Genomic DNA, 27,085 nt, shown 5'->3' on the forward strand with positions numbered 1-27,085 from the left:
ATAAATGCTAAACTGGGAGACAACTGTCACACAGCACCTGCCTGCTGTAACAGCTCAAGGCTTCTATCATAATTTAAACATTTAAAAAGATTGAGATTTTAAGGAATAAATAAAAAGAAGTACAGCAACAACAAGTAGCATTTCTTTATTATGGCAAATGAAAAAAACACTTTGTGTAAATGTTGTCTGGAAATCATCTGCTTTGTCTTTGATTATAGTGCCCTCATCAGGTCAGTTAATGTAATGTACGATTATTTTTGTGTCTTAGGCTTTCTCTCAGTCAAACCTATATTACATACAGTATCAACACAAACACACAGTGGCTCATTTTACACACAAACTCAGCTCATGCTCTGTTCGCCCCTGAGCTGAGACAAGGGGACAAACGGGAAGAGAATCCTCCAGATATTGCACAAAATGGCAACAGCTGTTTATAAAATTGGCCGTGGTGAGGATAAGCTATGATTGAATCTATAAAAGTTCATTTAAAACAAATAATTATTTGCCTTTTTTTTTTTTTGTTGTTGTTGTTTAAATGAAGCACTTGTGACTTAGCGCACATACAGAAAGCTTGTAAATACACTTCACAGGAGAATGGAGAGCATCAACGGTCTGCTCTTTGGTTTTACAGGTGGACGGATGGATGATGGGAAGCGATGGCAGCCTGTACAGCAAAAAGAGGTCGAGGGAGCAAACCAAACACACAGAGACAGTAAGTCATAAAACCACAGCTGAGCTCCTCGGCGACAGGCCTTCACCTTTCTCGGGACAAGTCAATATTACAGTGAAACATCACGTATTTTATGGGCGTCTAAAGTGCACGAGGCCTCTTAGGGGTAATTTGTTTGCTAGCTTGCTCCTCTTCTTGGAGTGTACAGCGGAAGGACTTGACTTTATCTGAAACACAAGAGGAAATCACAGCACAGGCTGCAATGACTGAAACATCAAGAAAGAAATACTGTGTTTACAATCTCTAAAGATGCTTTCAGACTTACACGACACTGCTGGCTTCATCGCTCTGATACATAAATGTTAGAGATCACTGTCATGATTTTTATATAAAAGTGACCAGGAGACTTTTTCAGATTCAGAAAATTTCAGGATTTGATTCGATTTCGATTTTTGGGCTCAATTCGATTCCTGATTAAAAAACAATAGTAATAGATTATATAGTAGCAATGTGGTGCTGTATAATTCAAATATGATGCTCAGAGGTGTAGTGCTATTTGTGTAAGGTTGAGTAAAGTTGCGGCTCGTTATTAAGGTTACGTAACCACTGTTCTTATGGTGACAAGTGAACATCCATTAGTCATCTATGATCACATGATCAGATGTTAGACTGACTGCATGAACAGTTTCATCATGTTGAGAACATGGGCTCAGTAATATTCGAGGATACTATGGATATAGCAGGTTGTGATTAGCGTAGCATTAAGCTGCAGGTGAATGAACACAAGTAGTTTGTGTTTTGAATGATTTCATTTACTTAGTTACAAATGAAGTCACATTTAAGGTGGTTAATGTTTTCTTGCATGTTACTCAATGCATGATTGACATTTGGAAACCAATCAATACACCTTCAAGGTTATAAAATCTGAAATGTGTTGAATTAGGTGGAGCAGGTTGAATAACTTTTTCCTATGTTTATTTTCCATCATTCACACTGCACTTTCTTATTGCAGGAGTATCATCTGAATGGAAACCGACACGGCGTCATCTATAGGGCTGGCGAGCTAATGTTAGGAAAAAATGTAAACCAGTGCTGTCACAAGGCTGAAAAATATTAATCGATGTTTTTGGAATTTATTAATTGATTTTGAATTTGTAGAGATAGGATTGCGACTGTAATGTGAATCGATTCATTTATTTTTGCACACCTCTAACTGAGATCAGATCAGTTTAAAGTCTAAAAGCGTCTTAACGTCTGGTGACTGGACAGATGACTTTACCTCTCAGCTCAGTGAGAATGTCAATCTTCTGGTCCAGGATTTGTTCTAGTTGAGTTGCATATGACTCGACGTCATAGTCCACCTCCTCCGTCATTTCCAGGAGCACCTTCTCATCTTCCAGCCAGCGGATCGACTCCTGTGAGAGAGGGATGCAGTTCAGCACCAAACTTTAAAACTGCAGACATCAAACTGATGAAGAGAGCTGAGTGCTCTAACTTTGATGTACTGAGAAGATGTTGAAAAATATGACTTTGCCATTTTTTGACATTTTTGTGCCTCATTATATTATTAAGTTTTATGCCTGACTATACTGTGACATTTTTATGCCTTACGATACTATGGTGTCTGTATACCTTAGTATACTATGTCACTTTTTTTAATGTTTTTTGCCATACTAGACTGTAGTTTTTTTCACTTTATAGCCTTAATATACCTATACTATGATGTCTTCTGATGTTTTTATGCCCTATTATACTATTTCATTTTTTCACTTTTTTTGCCATACTATACTGTTGTTTTTTCACTTTTAAGGCCTTAATATACCTATACTATAATGTCTTCTGATGTTTTTATTCCCTATTATACTATGTCGTTTTTTCACCTTTAGGGCCTTAATATACTGTGATGTCTTTATACCTTACTATACTAGAACGTTTTTAGATGTTTTTATGCCTTTATATGCTATTTCATTTTTTGATGTATTTTCAGTTTTTTGCCATAGTATAGTATGTTGTTTTTTCACTTTTAGGGCCTTAGTATACTATGATGTCTTCATACCTTACTATAGTAGAACGTTTTTAGATGTTTTTATGCCTTAATATGCTATTTAATTTTTTCACTTTTTTTGCCATACTGTAGTATGTAGTTTTTTTCACCTTTATGGCCTTAATATACCTATACTATGACATCTTCTGATGTTTTTATGCCCTATTATACTATGTTGTTTTTTCACCTTTTCTGACATTTTTATCCATACTATACTATGTCATTTTTTCACTTTTTTTGCCATACAATACTATGTCGTTTTTTCACCTTTAGGGCCTTAATATACTATGATGTCTTTATACCTTACTATACAATGATGTTTTTTGATGTTTTTATGCCTTAATATACTGTTCCATTTTTTCACTTTTTTCTGTGTTTTTTGCCATACTATACTATGTAATTTTTTTCACCTTTAGGGCCTTAATATACTATGATGTCTTTATGCCTTAATATGCTATTTAATTTTTTCACTTTTTTTGCCATACTGTAGTATGTAGTTTTTTTTTCACTTTTAAGGCCTTAATATACCTATACTATGACGTCTTCTGATGTTTTTATGCCCTATTATACTATGTTGTTTTTTCACTTTTTTCTGTGTTTTTTGCCATACTATACTATGTCATTTTTTCACTTTTTTTTCCATACTATACTATGTTGTTTTTTTTCACTTTAGGGCCTTAATATACTATGATCTCTTTATACCTTACTATACTAGGATGTTTTTATGCCTTAATATACTATTCCATTTTTTCACTTTTTTCTGTGTTTTTTGCCATACTATTACTATGCTCGTTTTTCTCACTTTTTTTTTGCCTAGCATAGTATGTTGTTTTTTTCACTTTAGGGCCTTAATATACTTATTGATCTCTTTATACCTTACTATACTAGGATGTTTTTTTGATGTTTTTATGCCTTAAATTACTATGATCTCCTTATACCTTACTATGCTAGGATGTTTTTTGATGTTTTTATGCCTTAATATTGCTATTTAATTTTTTCACTTTTTTTGCCATACTGTAGTATGTAGTTTTTTTTTTTTACTTTAAGGGCCTTAATATACCTATACTATGACGTCTTCTGATGTTTTTATGCCCTATTATACTATGTTGTTTTTTCACCTTTTCTTGAATTTTTATCCATACTATACTATGTCGTTTTTCACTTTTTTTGCCATAGCATAGTTATGTTGTTTTTTTTCACTTTAGGGCCTTATATACTATGATCTCTTTATACCTTACTATACTAGGATGTTTTTTTTGATGTTTTTATGCCTTAATATACGATTCCATTTTTTCACCTTTTTCTGTGTTTTTGCCATACTATACTATGTCGTTTTTTCCACTTTAGGGCCTTAATATACTATGACTCTTATACCTTACTATACTAGGATGTTTTTTGATGTTTTATGCCTTAATATACGATTCCATTTTTTCACTTTTTTTCTGTGTTTTTTGCCATACTTATACTATGTCGTTTTTTCACTTTTTTTGCCATAGTATAGTGGTGTTGTTTTTTTCACTTTAGGGCCTTAATATACTATGATCTCTTTATACCTTACTATACTAGGATGTTTTTTTGATGTTTTTATGCCTTAATATGCTATTTAATTTTTTCACTTTTTTCTGTGTTTTTTGCCATACTATACTATGTCGTTTTTTTCACTTTTTTTGCCATAGCATAGTATGTTGTTTTTTTCACTTTAGGGCCTTAATATACTATGATCTCTTTATACCTTACTATACTAGGATGTTTTTTTGATGTTTTTATGCCTTAATATACGATTCCATTTTTTCACTTTTTTCTGTGTTTTTTGCCATACTATACTATGTCGTTTTTTCACTTTTTTTTGCCATAGCATAGTATGTTGTTTTTTTCACTTTAGGGCCTTAATATACTATGATCTCTTTATACCTTACTATACTAGGATGTTTTTTTGATGTTTTTATGCCTTAATATACTATGATCTCCTTATACCTTACTATGCTAGGATGTTTTTTGATGTTTTTATGCCTTAATATGCTATTTAATTTTTTCACTTTTTTTGCCATACTGTAGTATGTAGTTTTTTTTTTTTACTTTTAAGGCCTTAATATACCTATACTATGACGTCTTCTGATGTTTTTATGCCCTATTATACTATGTTGTTTTTTCACCTTTTCTGACATTTTTATCCATACTATACTATGTCGTTTTTTCACTTTTTTTGCCATAGCATAGTATGTTGTTTTTTTCACTTTAGGGCCTTAATATACTATGATCTCTTTATACCTTACTATACTAGGATGTTTTTTTGATGTTTTTATGCCTTAATATACGATTCCATTTTTTCACTTTTTTCTGTGTTTTTTGCCATACTATACTATGTCGTTTTTTCACTTTTTTGCCATAGTATAGTGTGTTGTTTTTTTCACTTTGGGGCCTTAATATACTATGATCTCCTTATACCTTACTATGCTAGGATGTTTTTTGATGTTTTTATGCCTTAATATGCTATTTAATTTTTTCACTTTTTTTTGCCATACTATACTATGTCGTTTTTTCACTATTTTTGCCATACTGTAGTATGTAGTTTTTTTTTACTTTTAAGGCCTTAATATACCTATACTATGACGTCTTCTGATGTTTTTATGCCCTATTATACTATGTTGTTTTTTCACTTTTTTCTGTGTTTTTTGCCATACTATACTGTGTCATTTTTTCACTTTTTTTTCCATACCATACTATGTTGTTTTTTTTCACTTTAGGGCCTTAATATACTATGATCTCTTTATACCTTACTATACTAGGATGTTTTTTTGATGTTTTTATGCCTTAATATACGATTCCATTTTTTCACTTTTTTCTGTGTTTTTTGCCATACTATACTATGTCGTTTTTTCACTTTTTTGCCATAGTATAGTGTGTTGTTTTTTTCACTTTGGGGCCTTAATATACTATGATCTCCTTATACCTTACTATGCTAGGATGTTTTTTGATGTTTTTATGCCTTAATATGCTATTTAATTTTTTCACTTTTTTCTGTGTTTTTTGCCATACTATACTATGTCGTTTTTTCACTTTTTTGCCATATTATAGTGTGTTGTTTTTTTCACTTTAGGGCCTTAATATACTATGATCTCTTTATACCTTACTATACTAGGATGTTTTTTTGATGTTTTTATGCCTTAATATACTATTCCATTTTTTCACTTTTTTCTGTGTTTTTTGCCATACTATACTATGTCGTTTTTTCACTTTTTTTGCCATAGTATAGTGTGTTGTTTTTTTCACTTTAGGGCCTTAATATACTATGATCTCTTTATACCTTACTATACTAGGATGTTTTTTTGATGTTTTTATGCCTTAATATACTATTCCATTTTTTCACTTTTTTCTGTGTTTTTTGCCATACTATACTATGTCGTTTTTTCACTTTTTTTCCATAGTATAGTGTGTTGTTTTTTTCACTTTAGGGCCTTAATATACTATGATCTCTTTATACCTTACTATACTAGGATGTTTTTTTGATGTTTTTATGCCTTAATATACTATTCCATTTTTTCACTTTTTTCTGTGTTTTTTGCCATACTATACTATGTCGTTTTTTCACTTTTTTTGCCATAGTATAGTGTGTTGTTTTTTTCACTTTAGGGCCTTAATATACTATGATCTCTTTATACCTTACTATACTAGGATGTTTTTTTGATGTTTTTATGCCTTAATATACTATTCCATTTTTTCACTTTTTTCTGTGTTTTTTGCCATACTATACTATGTCGTTTTTTCACTTTTTTTGCCATAGTATAGTGTGTTGTTTTTTTCACTTTAGGGCCTTAATATACTATGATCTCTTTATACCTTACTATACTAGGATGTTTTTTTGATGTTTTTATGCCTTAATATACTATTCCATTTTTTCACTTTTTTCTGTGTTTTTTGCCATACTATACTATGTCGTTTTTTCACTTTTTTTGCCATAGTATAGTGTGTTGTTTTTTTCACTTTAGGGCCTTAATATACTATGATCTCTTTATACCTTACTATACTAGGATGTTTTTTTGATGTTTTTATGCCTTAATATACTATTCCATTTTTTCACTTTTTTCTGTGTTTTTTGCCATACTATACTATGTCGTTTTTTCACTTTTTTTGCCATAGTATAGTGTGTTGTTTTTTTCACTTTAGGGCCTTAATATACTATGATCTCTTTATACCTTACTATACTAGGATGTTTTTTGATGTTTTTATGCCTTAATATGCTATTTAATTTTTTCACTTTTTTTGCCATAGCATAGTATGTTGTTTTTTTCACTTTAGGGCCTTAATATACTATGATCTCTTTATACCTTACTATACGATTCCATTTTTTCACTTTTTTCTGTGTTTTTTGCCATACTATACTATGTCGTTTTTTCACTTTTTTGCCATAGTATAGTGTGTTGTTTTTTTCACTTTGGGGCCTTAATATACTATGATCTCCTTATACCTTACTATGCTAGGATGTTTTTTGATGTTTTTATGCCTTAATATGCTATTTAATTTTTTCACTTTTTTCTGTGTTTTTTGCCATACTATACTATGTCGTTTTTTCACTTTTTTGCCATATTATAGTGTGTTGTTTTTTTCACTTTAGGGCCTTAATATACTAGGATGTTTTTATGCCTTAATATACTATTCCATTTTTTCACTTTTTTCTGTGTTTTTTGCCATACTATACTATGTCGTTTTTTCACTTTTTTGCCATAGTATAGTGTGTTGTTTTTTTCACTTTGGGGCCTTAATATACTATGATCTCTTTATACCTTACTATACTAGGATGTTTTTTGATGTTTTTATGCTTTAATATACTATTCCATTTTTTCTGTGTTTTTTGCCATACTATACTATACTAGGATGTTTTTTGATGTTTTTGTCTTAATATACTATTCCATTTTTTCACTTTTTTCTGTGTTTTTTGCCATACTATACTATGTTGTTTTTTCACTTTTTTTTTGCCATAGTATAATTTGTTGTTTTTTTCACTTTAGGGCCTTAATATACTATGATATCTTTATACCTTACTATACTATGATGTTTTTATGCATAAAAATCTCAAAAAACGTAGTAAGGCATAAAAACGGCATAGTATTGTAAGGCATGAAATTGTCAAAAAAAGTCAGTATAGTATGTCTGTTATGTGTTGTGGTGTGTGTGTTCCCCTTTGCCCGCCCTCTTTTCTCCAGCAGGTGACTCGGCACAGCTCCCCTGATTTGTCAATAAGGAGCAAAAGATAAAGTGGGCCATTTGGTGGTTGACAAGCTGTGTGACTGTTCTCCCAAAGATAGCTGCTCAGGGCTTTAGTGTTGAAGCCCATCAACACTCTTAATTTGTGGTTGTTGTTAATTTGGGTCATCTTGGTTTTGGTGCAGTTTTAGTTTTCCAATGAGTTATCCACTGTCGGGTTTTCCTTGTAGTTTTTACTTATTTGTGAATAAAATCCTTTATTTTTGCTGAATCTGTTTCCCTGTATCTTTTTCTTTTGTCTGGTTTCTGTTACTTCCCTATATCCTTGAACTTCAGCAGGGAACGTGAAAAATTCATAAAAATGTCAAAAAAACATCATAGTAAAGTAAGGCATGCAAATCCAAAAAACGTTATATTATAGTACAGCATCTAAACATCAAAACAGTCACAGTATAGTAAGGCATAAAATGTCAAAAAACATCATAGTATAGTAAGGCATAAAAACGTCATAGTATAGTAAGGCATAAAAATGTTACAGTATAGTAAGGCATAAAATATCAAAAAATGTGATAGTATAGTAAGGCATAAAAATGTCAAAGAACGTCATAGTATAGTAAGGCATAAAAATTGGAAAAAATGTCATAGTGTAGTAAGGCATAAAACGTCATAGTATAGTAAGGCATAAAAATGTTACAGTATAGTAAGGCATAAAATATCAAAAAATGTGATAGTATAGTAAGGCATAAAAATGTCAAAGAACGTCATAGTATAGTAAGGCATAAAAATTGGAAAAAATGTCATAGTGTAGTAAGGCATAAAACGTCATAGTATAGTAAGGCATAAAAATGTTACAGTATAGTAAGGCATAAAATATCAAAAAATGTGATAGTATAGTAAGGCATAAAAATGTCAAAGAACGTCATAGTATAGTAAGGCATAAAAATTGGAAAAAATGTCATAGTGTAGTAAGGCATAAAACGTCATAGTATAGTAAGGCATAAAAATGTTACAGTATAGTAAGGCATAAAATATCAAAAAATGTGATAGTATAGTAAGGCATAAAAATGTCAAAGAACGTCATAGTATAGTAAGGCATAAAAATTGGAAAAAATGTCATAGTGTAGTAAGGCATAAAACGTCATAGTATAGTAAGGCATAAAAATGTTACAGTATAGTAAGGCATAAAATATCAAAAAATGTGATAGTATAGTAAGGCATAAAAATGTCAAAGAACGTCATAGTATAGTAAGGCATAAAAATTGGAAAAAATGTCATAGTGTAGTAAGGCATAAAACGTCATAGTATAGTAAGGCATAAAAATGTTACAGTATAGTAAGGCATAAAATATCAAAAAATGTGATAGTATAGTAAGGCATAAAAATGTCAAAGAACGTCATAGTATAGTAAGGCATAAAAATTGGAAAAAATGTCATAGTGTAGTAAGGCATAAAACGTCATAGTATAGTAAGGCATAAAAATGTTACAGTATAGTAAGGCATAAAATATCAAAAAATGTGATAGTATAGTAAGGCATAAAAATGTCAAAGAACGTCATAGTATAGTAAGGCATAAAAATTGGAAAAAATGTCATAGTGTAGTAAGGCATAAAACGTCATAGTATAGTAAGGCATAAAAATGTTACAGTATAGTAAGGCATAAAATATCAAAAAATGTGATAGTATAGTAAGGCATAAAAATGTCAAAGAACGTCATAGTATAGTAAGGCATAAAAATTGGAAAAAATGTCATAGTGTAGTAAGGCATAAAACGTCATAGTATAGTAAGGCATAAAAATGTTACAGTATAGTAAGGCATAAAATATCAAAAAATGTGATAGTATAGTAAGGCATAAAAATGTCAAAGAACGTCATAGTATAGTAAGGCATAAAAATTGGAAAAAATGTCATAGTGTAGTAAGGCATAAAACGTCATAGTATAGTAAGGCATAAAAATGTTACAGTATAGTAAGGCATAAAATATCAAAAAATGTGATAGTATAGTAAGGCATAAAAATGTCAAAGAACGTCATAGTATAGTAAGGCATAAAAATTGGAAAAAATGTCATAGTGTAGTAAGGCATAAAACGTCATAGTATAGTAAGGCATAAAAATGTTACAGTATAGTAAGGCATAAAATATCAAAAAATGTGATAGTATAGTAAGGCATAAAAATGTCAAAGAACGTCATAGTATAGTAAGGCATAAAAATTGGAAAAAATGTCATAGTGTAGTAAGGCATAAAACGTCATAGTATAGTAAGGCATAAAAATGTTACAGTATAGTAAGGCATAAAATATCAAAAAATGTGATAGTATAGTAAGGCATAAAAATGTCAAAGAACGTCATAGTATAGTAAGGCATAAAAATTGGAAAAAATGTCATAGTGTAGTAAGGCATAAAACGTCATAGTATAGTAAGGCATAAAAATGTTACAGTATAGTAAGGCATAAAATATCAAAAAATGTGATAGTATAGTAAGGCATAAAAATGTCAAAGAACGTCATAGTATAGTAAGGCATAAAAATTGGAAAAAATGTCATAGTGTAGTAAGGCATAAAACGTCATAGTATAGTAAGGCATAAAAATGTTACAGTATAGTAAGGCATAAAATATCAAAAAATGTGATAGTATAGTAAGGCATAAAAATGTCAAAGAACGTCATAGTATAGTAAGGCATAAAAATTGGAAAAAATGTCATAGTGTAGTAAGGCATAAAACGTCATAGTATAGTAAGGCATAAAAATGTTACAGTATAGTAAGGCATAAAATATCAAAAAATGTGATAGTATAGTAAGGCATAAAAATGTCAAAGAACGTCATAGTATAGTAAGGCATAAAAATTGGAAAAAATGTCATAGTGTAGTAAGGCATAAAACGTCATAGTATAGTAAGGCATAAAAATGTTACAGTATAGTAAGGCATAAAATATCAAAAAATGTGATAGTATAGTAAGGCATAAAAATGTCAAAGAACGTCATAGTATAGTAAGGCATAAAAATTGGAAAAAATGTCATAGTGTAGTAAGGCATAAAACGTCATAGTATAGTAAGGCATAAAAATGTTACAGTATAGTAAGGCATAAAATATCAAAAAATGTGATAGTATAGTAAGGCATAAAAATGTCAAAGAACGTCATAGTATAGTAAGGCATAAAAATTGGAAAAAATGTCATAGTGTAGTAAGGCATAAAACGTCATAGTATAGTAAGGCATAAAAATGTTACAGTATAGTAAGGCATAAAATATCAAAAAATGTGATAGTATAGTAAGGCATAAAAATGTCAAAGAACGTCATAGTATAGTAAGGCATAAAAATTGGAAAAAATGTCATAGTGTAGTAAGGCATAAAACGTCATAGTATAGTAAGGCATAAAAATGTTACAGTATAGTAAGGCATAAAATATCAAAAAATGTGATAGTATAGTAAGGCATAAAAATGTCAAAGAACGTCATAGTATAGTAAGGCATAAAAATTGGAAAAAATGTCATAGTGTAGTAAGGCATAAAACGTCATAGTATAGTAAGGCATAAAAATGTTACAGTATAGTAAGGCATAAAATATCAAAAAATGTGATAGTATAGTAAGGCATAAAAATGTCAAAGAACGTCATAGTATAGTAAGGCATAAAAATTGGAAAAAATGTCATAGTGTAGTAAGGCATAAAACGTCATAGTATAGTAAGGCATAAAAATGTTACAGTATAGTAAGGCATAAAATATCAAAAAATGTGATAGTATAGTAAGGCATAAAAATGTCAAAGAACGTCATAGTATAGTAAGGCATAAAAATTGGAAAAAATGTCATAGTGTAGTAAGGCATAAAACGTCATAGTATAGTAAGGCATAAAAATGTTACAGTATAGTAAGGCATAAAATATCAAAAAATGTGATAGTATAGTAAGGCATAAAAATGTCAAAGAACGTCATAGTATAGTAAGGCATAAAAATTGGAAAAAATGTCATAGTGTAGTAAGGCATAAAACGTCATAGTATAGTAAGGCATAAAAATGTTACAGTATAGTAAGGCATAAAATATCAAAAAATGTGATAGTATAGTAAGGCATAAAAATGTCAAAGAACGTCATAGTATAGTAAGGCATAAAAATTGGAAAAAATGTCATAGTGTAGTAAGGCATAAAACGTCATAGTATAGTAAGGCATAAAAATGTTACAGTATAGTAAGGCATAAAATATCAAAAAATGTGATAGTATAGTAAGGCATAAAAATGTCAAAGAACGTCATAGTATAGTAAGGCATAAAAATTGGAAAAAATGTCATAGTGTAGTAAGGCATAAAACGTCATAGTATAGTAAGGCATAAAAATGTTACAGTATAGTAAGGCATAAAATATCAAAAAATGTGATAGTATAGTAAGGCATAAAAATGTCAAAGAACGTCATAGTATAGTAAGGCATAAAAATTGGAAAAAATGTCATAGTGTAGTAAGGCATAAAACGTCATAGTATAGTAAGGCATAAAAATGTTACAGTATAGTAAGGCATAAAATATCAAAAAATGTGATAGTATAGTAAGGCATAAAAATGTCAAAGAACGTCATAGTATAGTAAGGCATAAAAATTGGAAAAAATGTCATAGTGTAGTAAGGCATAAAACGTCATAGTATAGTAAGGTCTAAAAATGTGAAAAAACAGTATAGTAAGGCATAAAATATCAAAAAATGTGATAGTATAGTAAGGCATAAAAATGTCAAAGAACGTCATAGTATAGTAAGGCATAAAAATGTCATAGTATAGTAAGGCATAAAAACGTCATAGTATAGTAAGGCATAAAACGTCATAGTATAGTAAGGCATAAAACGTCATAGTATAGTAAGGCATAAAACGTCATAGTATAGTAAGGCATAAAACGTCATAGTATAGTAAGGCATAAAACGTCATAGTATAGTAAGGCATAAAACGTCATAGTATAGTAAGGCATAAAACGTCATAGTATAGTAAGGCATAAAACGTCATAGTATAGTAAGGCATAAAACGTCATAGTATAGTAAGGCATAAAACGTCATAGTATAGTAAGGCATAAAACGTCATAGTATAGTAAGGCATAAAACGTCATAGTATAGTAAGGCATAAAACGTCATAGTATAGTAAGGCATAAAACGTCATAGTATAGTAAGGCATAAAACGTCATAGTATAGTAAGGCATAAAACGTCATAGTATAGTAAGGCATAAAACGTCATAGTATAGTAAGGCATAAAACGTCATAGTATAGTAAGGCATAAAACGTCATAGTATAGTAAGGCATAAAACGTCATAGTATAGTAAGGCATAAAACGTCATAGTATAGTAAGGCATAAAACGTCATAGTATAGTAAGGCATAAAACGTCATAGTATAGTAAGGCATAAAACGTCATAGTATAGTAAGGCATAAAACGTCATAGTATAGTAAGGCATAAAACGTCATAGTATAGTAAGGCATAAAACGTCATAGTATAGTAAGGCATAAAACGTCATAGTATAGTAAGGCATAAAACGTCATAGTATAGTAAGGCATAAAACGTCATAGTATAGTAAGGCATAAAACGTCATAGTATAGTAAGGCATAAAACGTCATAGTATAGTAAGGCATAAAACGTCATAGTATAGTAAGGCATAAAACGTCATAGTATAGTAAGGCATAAAACGTCATAGTATAGTAAGGCATAAAACGTCATAGTATAGTAAGGCATAAAACGTCATAGTATAGTAAGGCATAAAACGTCATAGTATAGTAAGGCATAAAACGTCATAGTATAGTAAGGCATAAAACGTCATAGTATAGTAAGGCATAAAACGTCATAGTATAGTAAGGCATAAAACGTCATAGTATAGTAAGGCATAAAACGTCATAGTATAGTAAGGCATAAAACGTCATAGTATAGTAAGGCATAAAACGTCATAGTATAGTAAGGCATAAAACGTCATAGTATAGTAAGGCATAAAACGTCATAGTATAGTAAGGCATAAAACGTCATAGTATAGTAAGGCATAAAACGTCATAGTATAGTAAGGCATAAAACGTCATAGTATAGTAAGGCATAAAACGTCATAGTATAGTAAGGCATAAAACGTCATAGTATAGTAAGGCATAAAAAATGTCAAAAAACATCATAGTATAGTAAGGCATAAAAACGTCATAGTATAGTAAGGCATACAAATGTCAAAAAATGTCATAGTATAGTAAGGTATAAAAATGTCATAGTATAGTAAGGCATAAAAATGTCAAAAAACGTCATAGTATAGTAAGGTATAAAAATGTCATAGTATAGTAAGGCATAAAAAATGTCAAAAAACATCATAGTATAGTAAGGCATAAAAAATGTCAAAAAACGTCATAGCATAGTAAGGCATAAAAATGTCAAAAAATGTCATAGTATAGTAAGGTACAAAAATGTCATAGTATAGTAAGGCATAAAAAATGTCAAAAAACGTCATAGTATAGTAAGGCATAAAATGTCAAAAAACGTTATAGTATAGTAAGTCATAAAAATGTCAAAAAACATCATAGTATAGTAAGGCATAAAATTGTCATAGCATAGTAAAGCATAAAATGTCAAAAAAATGTCATAGTATAGTAAGGCATAAAAACGACAAAAAACGGCATAGAATAGCTTTACTATATTTGTCTCTCTATCAAGAGTGATAATACCATATGTGCCATCTGTAAGAGGATATATTATTATGACATATATATATAGTCTGGATATATGAAGCTATGAGTTTAATGCAACTTTATTTTAACAACAGGTTATTAAAATTTCATGTTTGTATATGACCTTCTTAATAATTTCTTAAGAAATGAAACCATACACATATATCTCTTATATTTATATAATCAATACATACTGACAGGCTTTGGGATGGACAGATATTTAGGTAACATGTCCATAAAATAAACCCATCATATAAACAGAATTATTAAAATACATGTTTCTATTAGCTAGACATTTATGCCAATACATGATATTGTTCCAATTTCTAACAGGATTTACATGTAATTTTTCATATATAGGCTACACTGTATGTACATATAATTCATATATGGAAATTCAATACATGTACATGTACATATATTATTGCGTATGGGCATTTCTGAATGTAAAGTCAAAGTTTGGTTGACGGCATTAAAGGCATCTCCTCACCACTATCTCACTAGTAGCAGCAGAGGATTAATGCATATGAATGATCTTATCGCAGTAAATGAACAGAAAATATTTAAATTCCTTAATGTGGATCAGTTCATCGGGTCAGTATCTGGGCTGACTGGCTGTGATTTGACGGATCTAAGATGAAGTGTAGCTCTTGGACTTTGTGGAGAGAGTTTCGTACCTGGAACACGGCCCTGTGATCCTCCAGGACCTGCTCCTCCATCTCCACCAGCTGAGAGACGGCCTCATGGAAAGTGAAGAGCTGCGGGGAAACCTCCTCCTCCTGAAAGAGATCACGACCATGTCTGTTAGAACCAGTGACCCTGTGACCTGAGGGTCCGCAGCTTAGACTCCTTTAGTGCCAAATTCTCCACTTGTGATAATATTCCTGTCTGAGGGAACAAAGATACAAGTACTAAAAACTTTTAAACAACTTTTAAAGATCCTCAGTTGATGTGTTAAACTCAGACTCATGAAAGTTTCTGCAAAGTTCACCAGGTAAAATTTAAGACTCTTAATTTGCTTTTTAATACGACCTGGACTCCAGTTTAATCCTTGTTTAATGATCAGACTGGCTGCAGTATTAAGATATGATGGAAAACCAATAGAAATGATATGGCCTCGAGTTATTTATTATTATTATATCACATTTATTTTTCAGTATTTCCCAGCAGTAAATAAAAATGATCCCAAAACTACAAAACTACAGCTCCTGAGAAAACGTGGACGTGCAGCAGCGCTGGTAGTTAACGTCAATACAGTTTGGTTTCCTCCACATCCATAAAAAATACCAACACTTGTTCAACTTCCCGCTGTTTAAAAACGCCTAATGTTCAGACGTCTGTCGTGTTACTACAAACATGTCTGAACTAAAGGCCGGAGTTTTAGGTCTGAGCGTAGGTACAAATGTCAACGCGGCTCTCTGTAACGGCCAGTATGAACAGAAGCAGAACCAGTTGAAATGCACACGTGTGAATGTGAGTGTTGTTTTAAGACCAACGTGAACACGTGTGAGTGAATCTTACGTTCTGTTCACAGAGCAGCTTCAGGTCGTCTCTCTGTGGAGAGCTGCCGACTCCCCACTGAGCCTCCAGCACCTCCAGCTGGTTGACGTGTCCCCCCTGACGGCTCTCCATGGCTGCCGCCGGGTCCACTGTGAGCTCCTTCACCCTGACAACACAACAGTGCTGCTGGTTAACTAACTACTGCTCAAGTATCTGATGACCAACACATAGCTGCAGGCGGTTTATAAACACAAACATGTGGATGTGGCGACGCTCCGCATGCAGGGAGAGGAGGGGAAACTGTGGAGCATCAGTGTGGTGATGAAGAAACTGATGAACGTCACAGACTTCATGCAGGTTTTTAGGGAAATGAAGCCTGAAAAAAATAAAATATTGACTTCAACAAATGAATGGATGGTGGAGAAAATTAACAAAAGAATATGACAAAACGCAGAAGTTCCCTCTTCTACTAACACTGGGATTAAATATATATATTTCTGTATTAAAAATGGATCAAATAACGATATGAAAGTTGCAGTTGCATCATTATGCACATTGATCGAATGAAGGGCGACTTTAAATCCGGCCTGCAGTAAAAGAATAAGCCTGGTGACTTTCTATATTTTATTTATTGTCAATAAATCCCATGAAAAGACCAAAACCAACATGTGTTGATTTGTCTCTCAACACTTCCTGTCTGTGGCTCTCAAATCCGAGCTCATTGGTTCCTGACGTCATTTCCTCAACAGCTAGGAACAGCTGTAGTTTATAACGATCTTCGGTCAAACAGAAGGAAATGGTTCATTTGTCGGGGACGATTATTAAACTACAGTGTGTGTGTTTGTGGTGATGTCACCCAGAGCAGCACTGTGGCTCACTGATGTGTTCATGAAGCTCAGAGGAATAATACACAGTATATCAGGCTTTGGATTCACACAGAAGACTTGGTTGTTGGTTTTGGTTCTTTTCATGAGGTTTGTTGACAATTACAAAAATCTAGAAAATCAGTTTCATCCTTGATCTGCAATATGTTTTGACTGGGTAACTTCTGAGTGGACAGGAAGTGACAGAAAAATGGTTATTAATGGGTTAATAATGAGGATTTAACACCACGTGAAGACAAACTGTGAGGATGATGTAAAGTGATCGTACTCATAAGTCGGAGAGAGCTCAGAGCGACCCCCTCCTCCCCCGCTCTGGGTGAAGGGAATGTCTGAGGGACTTATCCCAAACTCCTTCACCCTGGAAACATGGTGGGAGAGAGAGAGAGAGACACACAAACACACACACACACACACACACACACACACACATCACCAAGAAAAAGAGACAGGAGAGGACGGCGGTGGGAAAAGTCCTCAGATCTTTTTACTGAAGTTAAAGCAGAAGTAAAAAACCCCGAGTGTGGAGAGAGTCTGTTTTACCTGTTGGCGTATCGCAGCGTGTTCAGGGTGTTTTCACAAGACGCCATTCCAGGAGAGATGGTGGCGATCTGCACAGGGAGACATTAGATCAGCACTTATGGAGACATCATCCTCGGCTGGTTCACGGCGCGGTAATACATGTGGTCGCGCCATTGGCTTTCTCACCATGCATGTTCTGGAGTTTTCTCCTATGAAGGAGTCCCTCAGCACTTGGGTCAACTTGCTGGCTCTGAAGGGAGTGTGGGGTTTGTTTCGGCCCAGGGCTCGAATGCACTCCTGCACAGAGACAAGGTGTCGGTTTCTGAACGCACAGACTTTGTTGATAAAAGTTTATCCATCATTTATCAAGAAAAAAAACTCCAAATATTCACTGGCTCCAGCTTCTCAAATGTGAGGATTTTTTTTTACTGTTCGTATCATATTAAATAAAATAAAAAAAACTTTGTATATTGTGACTGTTGGTTGGACAAAACAAGAATCTTGAAGAAGTCACAATTTTTTACAGTTATTTTTCACCATTTCTTGACATTTTATACGTTAAACAATGAATCAATAGTTCGATAAACTAAGGGAGAACAGAATTGACAATGGAAAGGCAGCAGATGATAAAATATGTAAATGAAAAATAAAAACAGAAACCAGTAGGAAAAGTGAGAGAATGAATTAAAAGCCAAGTTAAATAAATAGATTTTCAGCTGTTGTTTGCATTCTTTGTATGAAAAGTGCTCCACAAATAAAGTCTGATTGATTGATTGATTGATTGATTGATAATGATCTCTCGGGTGTGCGCTGCCGATATCTCAAGGACAGAAAAATCTATTTTCACATTAAGCAAGACTTTGCATATTTTCATTACTGTCTCTATTTAATGTGATTTCATAGATTCAAGGACGGATGTTAAATCTGTGATGTTTCCAGAAACCTGTCAGAACAAATTTCAAACTCATGTTTTGAGGCTAAAAAAACGTCAACAACATGAAAATCCTTGACTGTTGATGAAATGGAGCATCGATGCTCAGGAAACGTTAAGGACTGAAGGGAGACCTTGAGTGCCAGCAGGCTCTTGTTGATCTCGGCTCCTTCGAGGCGAGTCTGGCGGTCAGCGCTGGATGTGTCCGCCCCTCTCTCGTTCCCCGCCAGGTCGATGAGGGAAAACTTCCCGTGCATCTTCCCCCGTCGACGCAGGATGATCTGAAACACGGCGTGGCTCCGAGAGGAGTGAGCGTTGGCCGAGGTCTGTCCAGACGTCCTGAAGGGAGGCGCAGACAAAAAGAAGCACAAAGATTCATTTTTCAGGAGTATTTCTAACGTTCGTTCAGCTGCTCTCGCTTCTGATCATCTCCTGCGTTTTTTTACCTGCAGCTGTTTCCCACTTCGATGAGTTTGAGGACGTCCTCCGTGCACTTCACCTCCCGCTCCTGCAGCCCCACCACCTGCACCTGCTGCTTCCCGTCCTCCAGGACCCGTAACTTGGCTTTACGGTTTAGTAGATCGAACACCTGCGAGTGCAAACACACATTCACCTACTGAAGCAGCTCACATCATTTACTGCGCTTTTCTGTTGTTTAACACATAAAAACATCCTTACACCTGCAAACACCTACATTATAACGTGTTATAAACTATTTATCATGCTGCTTATGAATGATAAATCATAGGAATTTAAGGTTAAGTGTTAGCTACAAACTCAATAAATGACTAATCATGTGACGCGACGCTCACCTTCCCGCTGTAAATCTCAAAAAACGTGGCAAAGACTTGCAGATCCAACTTCTTGTAGTTTGGCTTCTTCAACATGAGAAAAACGTCTCTGGCTGCAGAGGGAGAGAAGAACAGACACTCAGTCAGATGTCAGAAAGCAGCGGTGGAGACGGAGGTGAAGAGGAAACTGACCGGACAGAGCGTAGATCCCTTTAGAGCAGTCCTGGTTCTTTCCTGAAAAGTCTCCGCCCATCGTCTGCGAGGAGATTCGACAGTCAGGACAGGAGGCGGGAAATAAAAACATAAACTCTAAAGACATTTGTGTCAAACGTCTTAAACTAGAGCTTTAAGAAATTAAATCTAAGAGGGAAGATCAAGGTAGAAAACTACAACTCCTGGACAACCTCCTCTGAGTTGTGCTTCTACTTTTACATTCAGACGAATCTTTTCTCTTTTTCAGCACGTACACATTTATTTTTTAATCAATTTTCACTTAATGTAAACATTTAATTGTTTTTTTATTTCCTTATTTCACTTTTCTTTCACTTGTTCCCCTTGAATTAATTTTCAAATCCCAATGACAATCCTTATACCGACATATCATATGTTTTTATAAATGTTTATTAATATTATCTTATAATTCTTTTCTACTATGAAAACGAGCACTGGTACAACAATTCAGCGTATGTATGATTTTCTTTGGCTCAATAAAACATATTTGAAAATAAGAATAATAATAAACTTAAAAACAAAATTTCATATCAATAAATCCAAATCCGTTCTAAGCCTTTGTTTGTATTTGAAAATGAAACCAAACAAACATTAAAACTGTTTTTAACTCAAAAAATAATTAAACTTTTGAAGAAACAAGAAAATTTTACAAAATCTGGAAAACTTTTTCACTTCAATTACATGAAATTATTATTATTTTCTCTTTAGTTTTTTTACTCTTATGGATGGACGTGTATATTAATATTATAATCAGCTGGGAAGCCTGTGGTTTCATGTGGGATCTAATATTGTTTTGCATTTATTAATAATTTCTTTTTTGTTTGATAGTTTGTCTGCACTAATGATTTCTCTGTCATATGAGAATATACTGAAAACAAAAAGCTCACATGTGTTTTCCCACTTCCAGTTTGTCCGTATGCGAAGCAGGTCGCCATCCCCCTCTCGAAAATGGTCTCGACCAGCGGCTGAGCGGTGAACCTGCGGGCGGAGCGGCGTTTAGCTTTGGCGGCAGGATTTCTCCTCAGATCGGTGCGGCGCGGGGGGGGAAGAAAACACGTTACCTGTAAACCATCTCGTTGGTGGAGTTCTCGTCGAAGGCGTAGTCGAATCGGAAAGTCTGGTTCTCCAGGTAACGCGTCAGGTCGACCTTCTGCTTGGGCTCGTGGACCATGACCACGTCCTTGCTGGGAATGGTGATCACGTCCAGATCCTTCACCGACACCTCTACTCACACAAACACACAGGAGGAATTTGTGTGATTAATGTGTGTGAGAAAGAAAACAGCTCTGAACACCAACAGTATGAAGCTACTCTTACCTTTTTTATTGAGGGGACGCGCACGTACACACACACATATCCTGTGCTCCTCGATCTGAAACATCAACACATAAACAAAAGAGAAATCATTGTTTATACTCGTGTCTAGCTTTCAGTCCTTCCTTCACTGAAGTGGAATATGTTTTTTATGGCTGCAAATATTCTACATGTTTCCCCAAAATTCAATCTGACATATTTGGTTTATTCGGAAACTTTAGGCTCTGATATAAAATGTTAAATAAGTTCATGTGAGTTTCAACAATGTTTGGCTGAACAGTGTTAGAAAACTCCACCACAAACTCAACACGTCTGATGCAGGTATATGAAATAACATGTCGACTTGATCGTCATCCAGACTCACCAGGTCGTTGGTGGTTAAAGGCCTGTAGTCCAGACTGGCTCTGAAGTCTCTGATCATACACATGATCTCATAGTTTGGTAAATTGACGTCCACCTCCTGCAGCGGGACAGAAAACAGATGACAGTGTCAGATGAAACATCCTCCCAGAAAGTCAGACAGTCAGTCAGTGCAACACTCTCCGTCTCTTTCTCTCCTCTCTAAAACAAAATGCCACTTCAAAGTAGCAGCAGGTTTCCAACATGAAAACACGACACAACAATCTGCAGGAAGTGATTGTGTTCTTAAAAAATATCTCAGGAAAGTTTCCAGCTCCTCAAAGAAAAGACTCGAATGGTTTTTATTTCATTATAAAGTCAAATCCTTTTTCCAAACTATGATTAATCATTCATGCTTTTCACAAGATCTGCAGCCGTGGTTTAATGAAACATCCAGAGAAACAGAAAAAATGATATTATTATACCATGTGTAGAACTGTACAGTTATTACATGGACCTGGATAAAACTAATGCAGCCTGGTACAACACTCAGGTGTTCACAGCTGTCTCACCTGAGCTCTCTTCTCTCTGAGCTCCTGCTGCTGAAGTCGTCTCTTCTCTCGTTTCTCCTGCAGTTTCTCCACCTCCTTCACACAGTTGGATTTCCTCCGCGCTGGAAGGGGAGGAGCCAAACAACCTCATTCAGCCAAATTGACCAATTACATTTTTCATAAACTCATCACAAATATATCGTTTGATTTTTTTTTAAAAAACAGGCTCCGTGATTCCCTGAAACAGCTGGACACTGTAGTTCAGGAAACAGAACATTTGTTGGGGACTATTTTCAGCGGCGGATTAATCTACATTTAGTAACTAAGTACATTTACTAAAGTGTTTTCATTTTACTACTTTATAATTACATGTGAGAGGGAAGCACTGGCGTCTTTACTCCACCATGTTTATCTGACAGCTGTAGTTTCTAAAGACTCTCAAACAGCTACAACATTAAAACGCTACTTATCCTTGAATGAATTAGACACAACAAATCAATAATACATAATAACACTGACAGGATCCGGTCTGCACAATGAGAACGTCTCCCTCTGATACTTTAAGTTCTGATAATACTTACATCCTTTTATACAAGTACAGTTTTGAATGCAGGGATTTTATTGTGACAGAGCGTCTGAAAGCTTCTTCTGCTGCTGGTGTTTAATAGTTTCGGGTCTTGGATACACAGACAGGGCTTGTTAGGATCAATACACCTTTTTCTTGACAGTAAAAACTTTAAACTAATCCTTTCATGTATCTTTAATATCTGATTTTATTTTCCACATTTATGCTAATTCCAACCGCCACAGCAGAAGACTAAAACAAGCGCTGCAGTATGAGCTGAAACCCAGAATCCAAAGCTTCAGTGAGAAGCAGTGAAAGAGCCTTTGAGGCCGTCACACACTCACAGCTGTGTGGGAGCGTGACATCACCGGCTCGGGTCGCGGCCTCGACGACACGCCTTCCACCACAAGACAACAACAGAGACACAAAACCGACGCACGTGGACTTGAGTTACGTCTGCCACAGAGACGGACTGTGTGTTACCGTTCTGCTGCTGCTGCTGGATCTGGGCCTGGGTGAGCGCCGGCTGGGGAGCGATGGCGGGCGGAGGGGGCTCGGCGGCTTGGCTGTGCTGGCTGGGACGGGCCCGGGTGGTTCCCACTGCTGCAGCTGAGGAGCACACAGTCCAGGATAATCACTCACTTTGTGCAAGAAAACAAACAGATTTTGCACTTGGCAGATAGTTTGGATTTTATTTAGGCCTGAAACTATTTGTCAATTAATCAAGGAGTTGATTTTTTTTCAATATTTTGTTTATTAGTTTTTGTACATTTTAAATTCACAGAGTAAACAGAACATTTAAACAGTCATTAAGACCCTCCCTCCCTCCCTCCCTCCCACCTCACATAACAACAAAGGTGTCTGTAAAATTAAAAATAAAACTTAAGAAACATAACTTTAAATATCGAGTTATACATTTAAGTTGAAGTGATTAGAGACAAGAATCAAAATAAGTTGAGTAATGTACACAAAGTAAAAATATACAAACAATGAAAAGAAGAACGAAAGAAAAAATAAAAAAATAAAAATATGACATAAATAAATAAATTACATACAAAGTAATATAAACCTACATATACACACATACACATATACATACATATATATACATATATACATGCAGACATATACATGCATAAATAAGTCAAATCATGGGGGGATTCAAATAATAATAAATAATAAAGTGCATGATCTGGTTTTCATCTTATTCTCTTTCCATGACAGAAAATGAATCAGTAACTAATTTTTATATCTGATAATGTAAATCATTGAGTTGCAGCCTCAGTTTTCATTACAACTATTAGAAACAATAAACCTGAACCTTTGACTCCAGGTCAAAGCTTGATAAAGAAGGAGGTTTATGCATTAAACTTAACTATAGATCATTGTAATTAACCATGTAAAATACACTGCAGGTGTGTTTTATCTGGACTGGACTCAGTCTTCACACGACCCTGACACATAACACGTTGTTTGAAAGTCTCCTGATTCTCTCTGTGCAAAGCAGATCCACATTTCACTGCATCAGCTGTTGACACAGAACTGGCTCAGACTTATTAACAGGAGAGCAAATAAAAACTGTTTTCCACAGCAAAGGTTCTGTTAGAGGTTCTCTTTCACTCATTCTTTACTCACTTTTTAGTTGTGATATTTAAAAGAGTTCCCTTTCAAAGGAGACCAGGGTTGTGACTGTAATCAAACCGGTTGAAGAACGGTAAGCTTTTTTTATTTTTGGATGTATTATTTTCGGGCTTCAGTGTCTGATAACGGATTAAAATATGCACAAGACTAAAAATAGTGTTGGTGTACAAGCGTCTCACATGCAGTTAGGAAGTTACGCGTCACTTTAAAAGCAACAGGTGGAGTGAGTCACCTCAGACTTTGTCTTTGTGGGTCAGTGCGTTTCTAGGTGTCAAACATACCTCGATTCTCCCGTGGAGCGTTCTCCGCCTTCGGTATCGCCGTGATCCGTCTGGTCTGAAAATAAAAAGCAAAAAAAGAAAAGAAAATGAAACTGTAAAGGAGTTAAAATTAGACCGAGTTCACAAACCAGTGTCTGTGAAGAAGACAAGATTAAAGGGGATTCGTGTGCGACAGTAGATATCCGTCACATCGGATAATTGTTGTTCCTGTTGTAAAAGTGCGTTAAAACCGCCTGTAAGTGCATTAACAGTGAAACCACTGGACTTTACTTAAAATACAGAATCTAGGTCAGAGAAAATGAGCTGAGACACATTTGAAAAACATGTTTACTTACAGTTTAAAGAGAAAACTCAATGATGATTTATACTAAGTCTTCTCTGCAAGTGGCCTCGTGTGATCAAATCTGTAATTACTCTTCCATCTCTAATAGTGAAATTACAATTATCTATTAATCAATTTAATAATCTGTCGTTTTGTAAATTTACCGTAATAACTTTTACAGAGCTCACAGCCGCTTCAGCTCGTGGAAACAAACTGAAAACAAATGATCGATTCTGATAGTCGATTAATCACAGAGCTTTAATCTTTAGAGCCAAGATGCTGAATATTTACTGGCTCCAGCTTCTCAAATGTGAAGATTTCTTTGTTTAATATCATTTTAAACTGCAGATCTTCTGGTTCTGGACTGTTGACTGGATGAAACTGATGTGAATCTGAATATGTCAGTTTTGGCTCCAGGAAAATGTGACGAACATTTTTCATTAAATTCTGACATTTAAAGGACAAAACGTTTAATTAAGAAAGTTATTGGCAGATGATTCGATGAATAGAAACGACCTTTCTTTGCCCTTACAGGAACTTTAACCTTTTTATACCTCGGCTAACAAGAAATCTCAGATCTGATTTGCTGGCATGTGTGATTGATCGCTGATTAACTGATTAGCTGGTGGTGAGGAGCAGACCTTGGTAACTTTGCTGGTTTTGGCAACGTTAGAGGGAGGGAGAGGAGCCTCAGGACTCTGTGGTATCTCTTCATCGGGAGCAACATCTGGATTCAGGGCGAAGATGCTCTCCAGGTCGATCTGAGGCAGAAACCAGAGACAGAGATGAGGAACTGCAGGAGTAACAGCACGAGTAAACAAACGTTAGCATGTGGTTCTGATACATTTTCCTCGACCCACTATGATCCAACACTGCTCTGTTACCAAGCCGACAACTGGCCGTTCCAGGCGGCTGCTCGGTGTGTTTGCTTTGGATCAGACATCTGAAATTATTCATGTGGAAATCACGTGTATTGGTAAATCTGCAGGACGGTCGTGCAGCTGATCTGATGTTTTGTGACGTGGCTGCAGCTTTTTATTCAGACGGGGTCCTGTGTTCTGCCACACCTCAAACTACAACTGTTGGATCAACAAGAAAGTTTTCTAAGACCTGGCAACCTTTTTTTCTGCTCTGAAAATGGGACAAATCGCTTTTAATGTGAATGATTTTACTTCTTTTTGTCCTTTTTCACAATATGTATCTGTTGGATGTTTGTGGGCTGGGTGGGTGTTTTGTTTTGGTGTCACACAAATTAATCTCCAGACACTTTTTAAACTGTGTAGAATAAATTCATAAGAGGATTTTTTTTTCTTGGAGGCTTAGAGGCAGAAAGTGCAGCTGTACCTCTTTCCCTTTGGTGTCCCCGTTCTCGATCCACTCCACCGTCACACTCTCATTGTCCTCGTGCAGTGATGTGACCATCGCCTGGTGTATTCGTCCTGCAGCAGGAGGTACAGAGAGAGGAGGTAAAGAGATGCTCGGCCTGCTCAGCCTCAGCACCTATAGGATGTATACAGTATGAGCCTGGACTCACATGCAATGAGCCACGAAGCAAACTCACAGTATCTCTAACTCAGAATTAACTCAGAATCTAACTAGATTTAAGCATGCAAAGATGTCAGCACCTCCTGTCTCCAGTCACAATATAAACACTAAAATAAGATGCTAATGGGTGTGGCTCATGAGGGAGGATGATGAACTTCAACAGCTGCATTTTACAGGCTGTTAACAGCATTTTTAGCAGCTAGTCAGTCGTTAAAAAAACAAAATCACACATTTGCAGCAGAAAATGACTTTTAAAATAAAAATAACAATAAAAAAGAAAGGCTGTTTTTTTTTTTTTTTTGTGCCAGTGAGCTGAGATGCAGTCAAGAGGGGAGAGGCCCCCATGCAGTCATCCATCCATCCACCCATCCATCCATCCATCAGCCCGGGATTCACAGGCCACTGCTGGGTGATGCAGTGCAGGGTCCCTCTCATGCTCTACAGGCGCCGTGCCGCAGAGGTGAGCGGAGGAGACCCGGCACAGCAGAGCAGGGCAGGTGGCTCTTTTTTCTTTTTTTTGTGGTGGCTGGACTCAGTCACAGCCGCACAGGTGGACGGACCCGCCCGGTGGACCTGTGTGTGTCTGTGTGACTGACAAGACGACAACGGCGTGGCAGAAACCCCCCCCTCCCCAACACACACACACACACATTTTCTGCCGTTAACGCGTCACTCGTTTGGTTTTAACGGTTAAAACCGCCGCGGAGAGGACGATGATGTAGCAGCATGCTAGCTAGCAGAAACACCCCGCTGCGGTGAGCGGTAACGTTAGCTCCGCTCATCCGGACCAGCCGGATGGAGAGCGGCGTCTGTGTCTGTGTGTGGACGTACCGTCGCTCCGCTTTATCTCCACGTAAATCCCCACGAAGATCTTCCCGAAAATCCCCGCCATCTCTCCCGCAGCGTGGGGGTTTGTTGTGTGTATGTGTGTGTGTGTGTGTGTTTGTGTATGTGTATGTGAAATGTGTGTGTGTGTATGCGTGTGTATGTGTGTGTGGCAGGGCCAGCGCAAGTTGAGTGTGCTGCTGCAGAAACTGAGGTCACTATCGGTCAGTCATAGGAGAGGAGAGGAGAGGAGAGGAGAGGCAGCCGCTGCGCATGCGTGG

At 35.3% G+C, this 27,085-nt stretch overlaps 1 protein-coding gene across 2 annotated transcripts; it reads right to left on the reverse strand.

Moving 5' to 3' along the window:
* LOC111217822 (kinesin-like protein KIF2A) lies at positions 1 to 26,957 on the reverse strand. Of its 2 annotated transcripts, XM_022739802.1 has the most exons (21): positions 26,811 to 26,957; positions 25,779 to 25,873; positions 25,076 to 25,195; positions 24,113 to 24,167; positions 22,674 to 22,799; positions 21,647 to 21,747; positions 21,100 to 21,195; positions 20,739 to 20,793; positions 20,483 to 20,645; positions 20,309 to 20,399; positions 19,383 to 19,446; positions 19,212 to 19,303; positions 18,846 to 18,988; positions 18,534 to 18,738; positions 17,655 to 17,765; positions 17,490 to 17,557; positions 17,218 to 17,307; positions 16,087 to 16,231; positions 15,243 to 15,344; positions 1,950 to 2,085; positions 1 to 897 (listed from the first exon to the last, which is right to left on the reverse strand). In XM_022739802.1, exons 1-21 carry the CDS (start codon positions 26,869 to 26,871, stop codon positions 812 to 814), a joined length of 2,205 nt encoding a protein of 734 aa, XP_022595523.1. In that variant the 5' UTR covers positions 26,872 to 26,957; the 3' UTR covers positions 1 to 811. The 2 variants fall into 2 exon arrangements, with proteins under 2 accessions (XP_022595523.1, XP_022595524.1); XM_022739803.1 differs by lacking the exon at positions 17,218 to 17,307.
* Positions 26,958 to 27,085: the final 128 nt, after the last annotated feature.

The sequence above is a fragment of the Seriola dumerili genome, unplaced genomic scaffold (assembly GCF_002260705.1).
Source record: "Seriola dumerili isolate Sdu_G_001 unplaced genomic scaffold, Sdu_1.0 BDQW01000047.1, whole genome shotgun sequence".
Classification (NCBI taxonomy): domain Eukaryota; kingdom Metazoa; phylum Chordata; class Actinopteri; order Carangiformes; family Carangidae; genus Seriola; species Seriola dumerili.

What these genes read in the sequence shown, in the direction of transcription:
- LOC111217822 (XM_022739802.1), bottom strand. Translation starts at nt 26,871, where the DNA reads ATGGCGGGGATTTTCGGGAAGATCTTCGTGGGGATTTACGTGGAGATA. An exon ending in CTGGAAGTGGGAAAACACAT is followed by an intron (nt 19,447 to 20,308) that starts GTGAGCTTTTTG and finishes ATCTCCTCGCAG; the next exon opens with ACGATGGGCGGAGACTTTTC. An exon ending in GAAGTGGGAAACAGCTGCAG is followed by an intron (nt 18,739 to 18,845) that starts GTAAAAAAACGC and finishes GCCTCCCTTCAG; the next exon opens with GACGTCTGGACAGACCTCGG.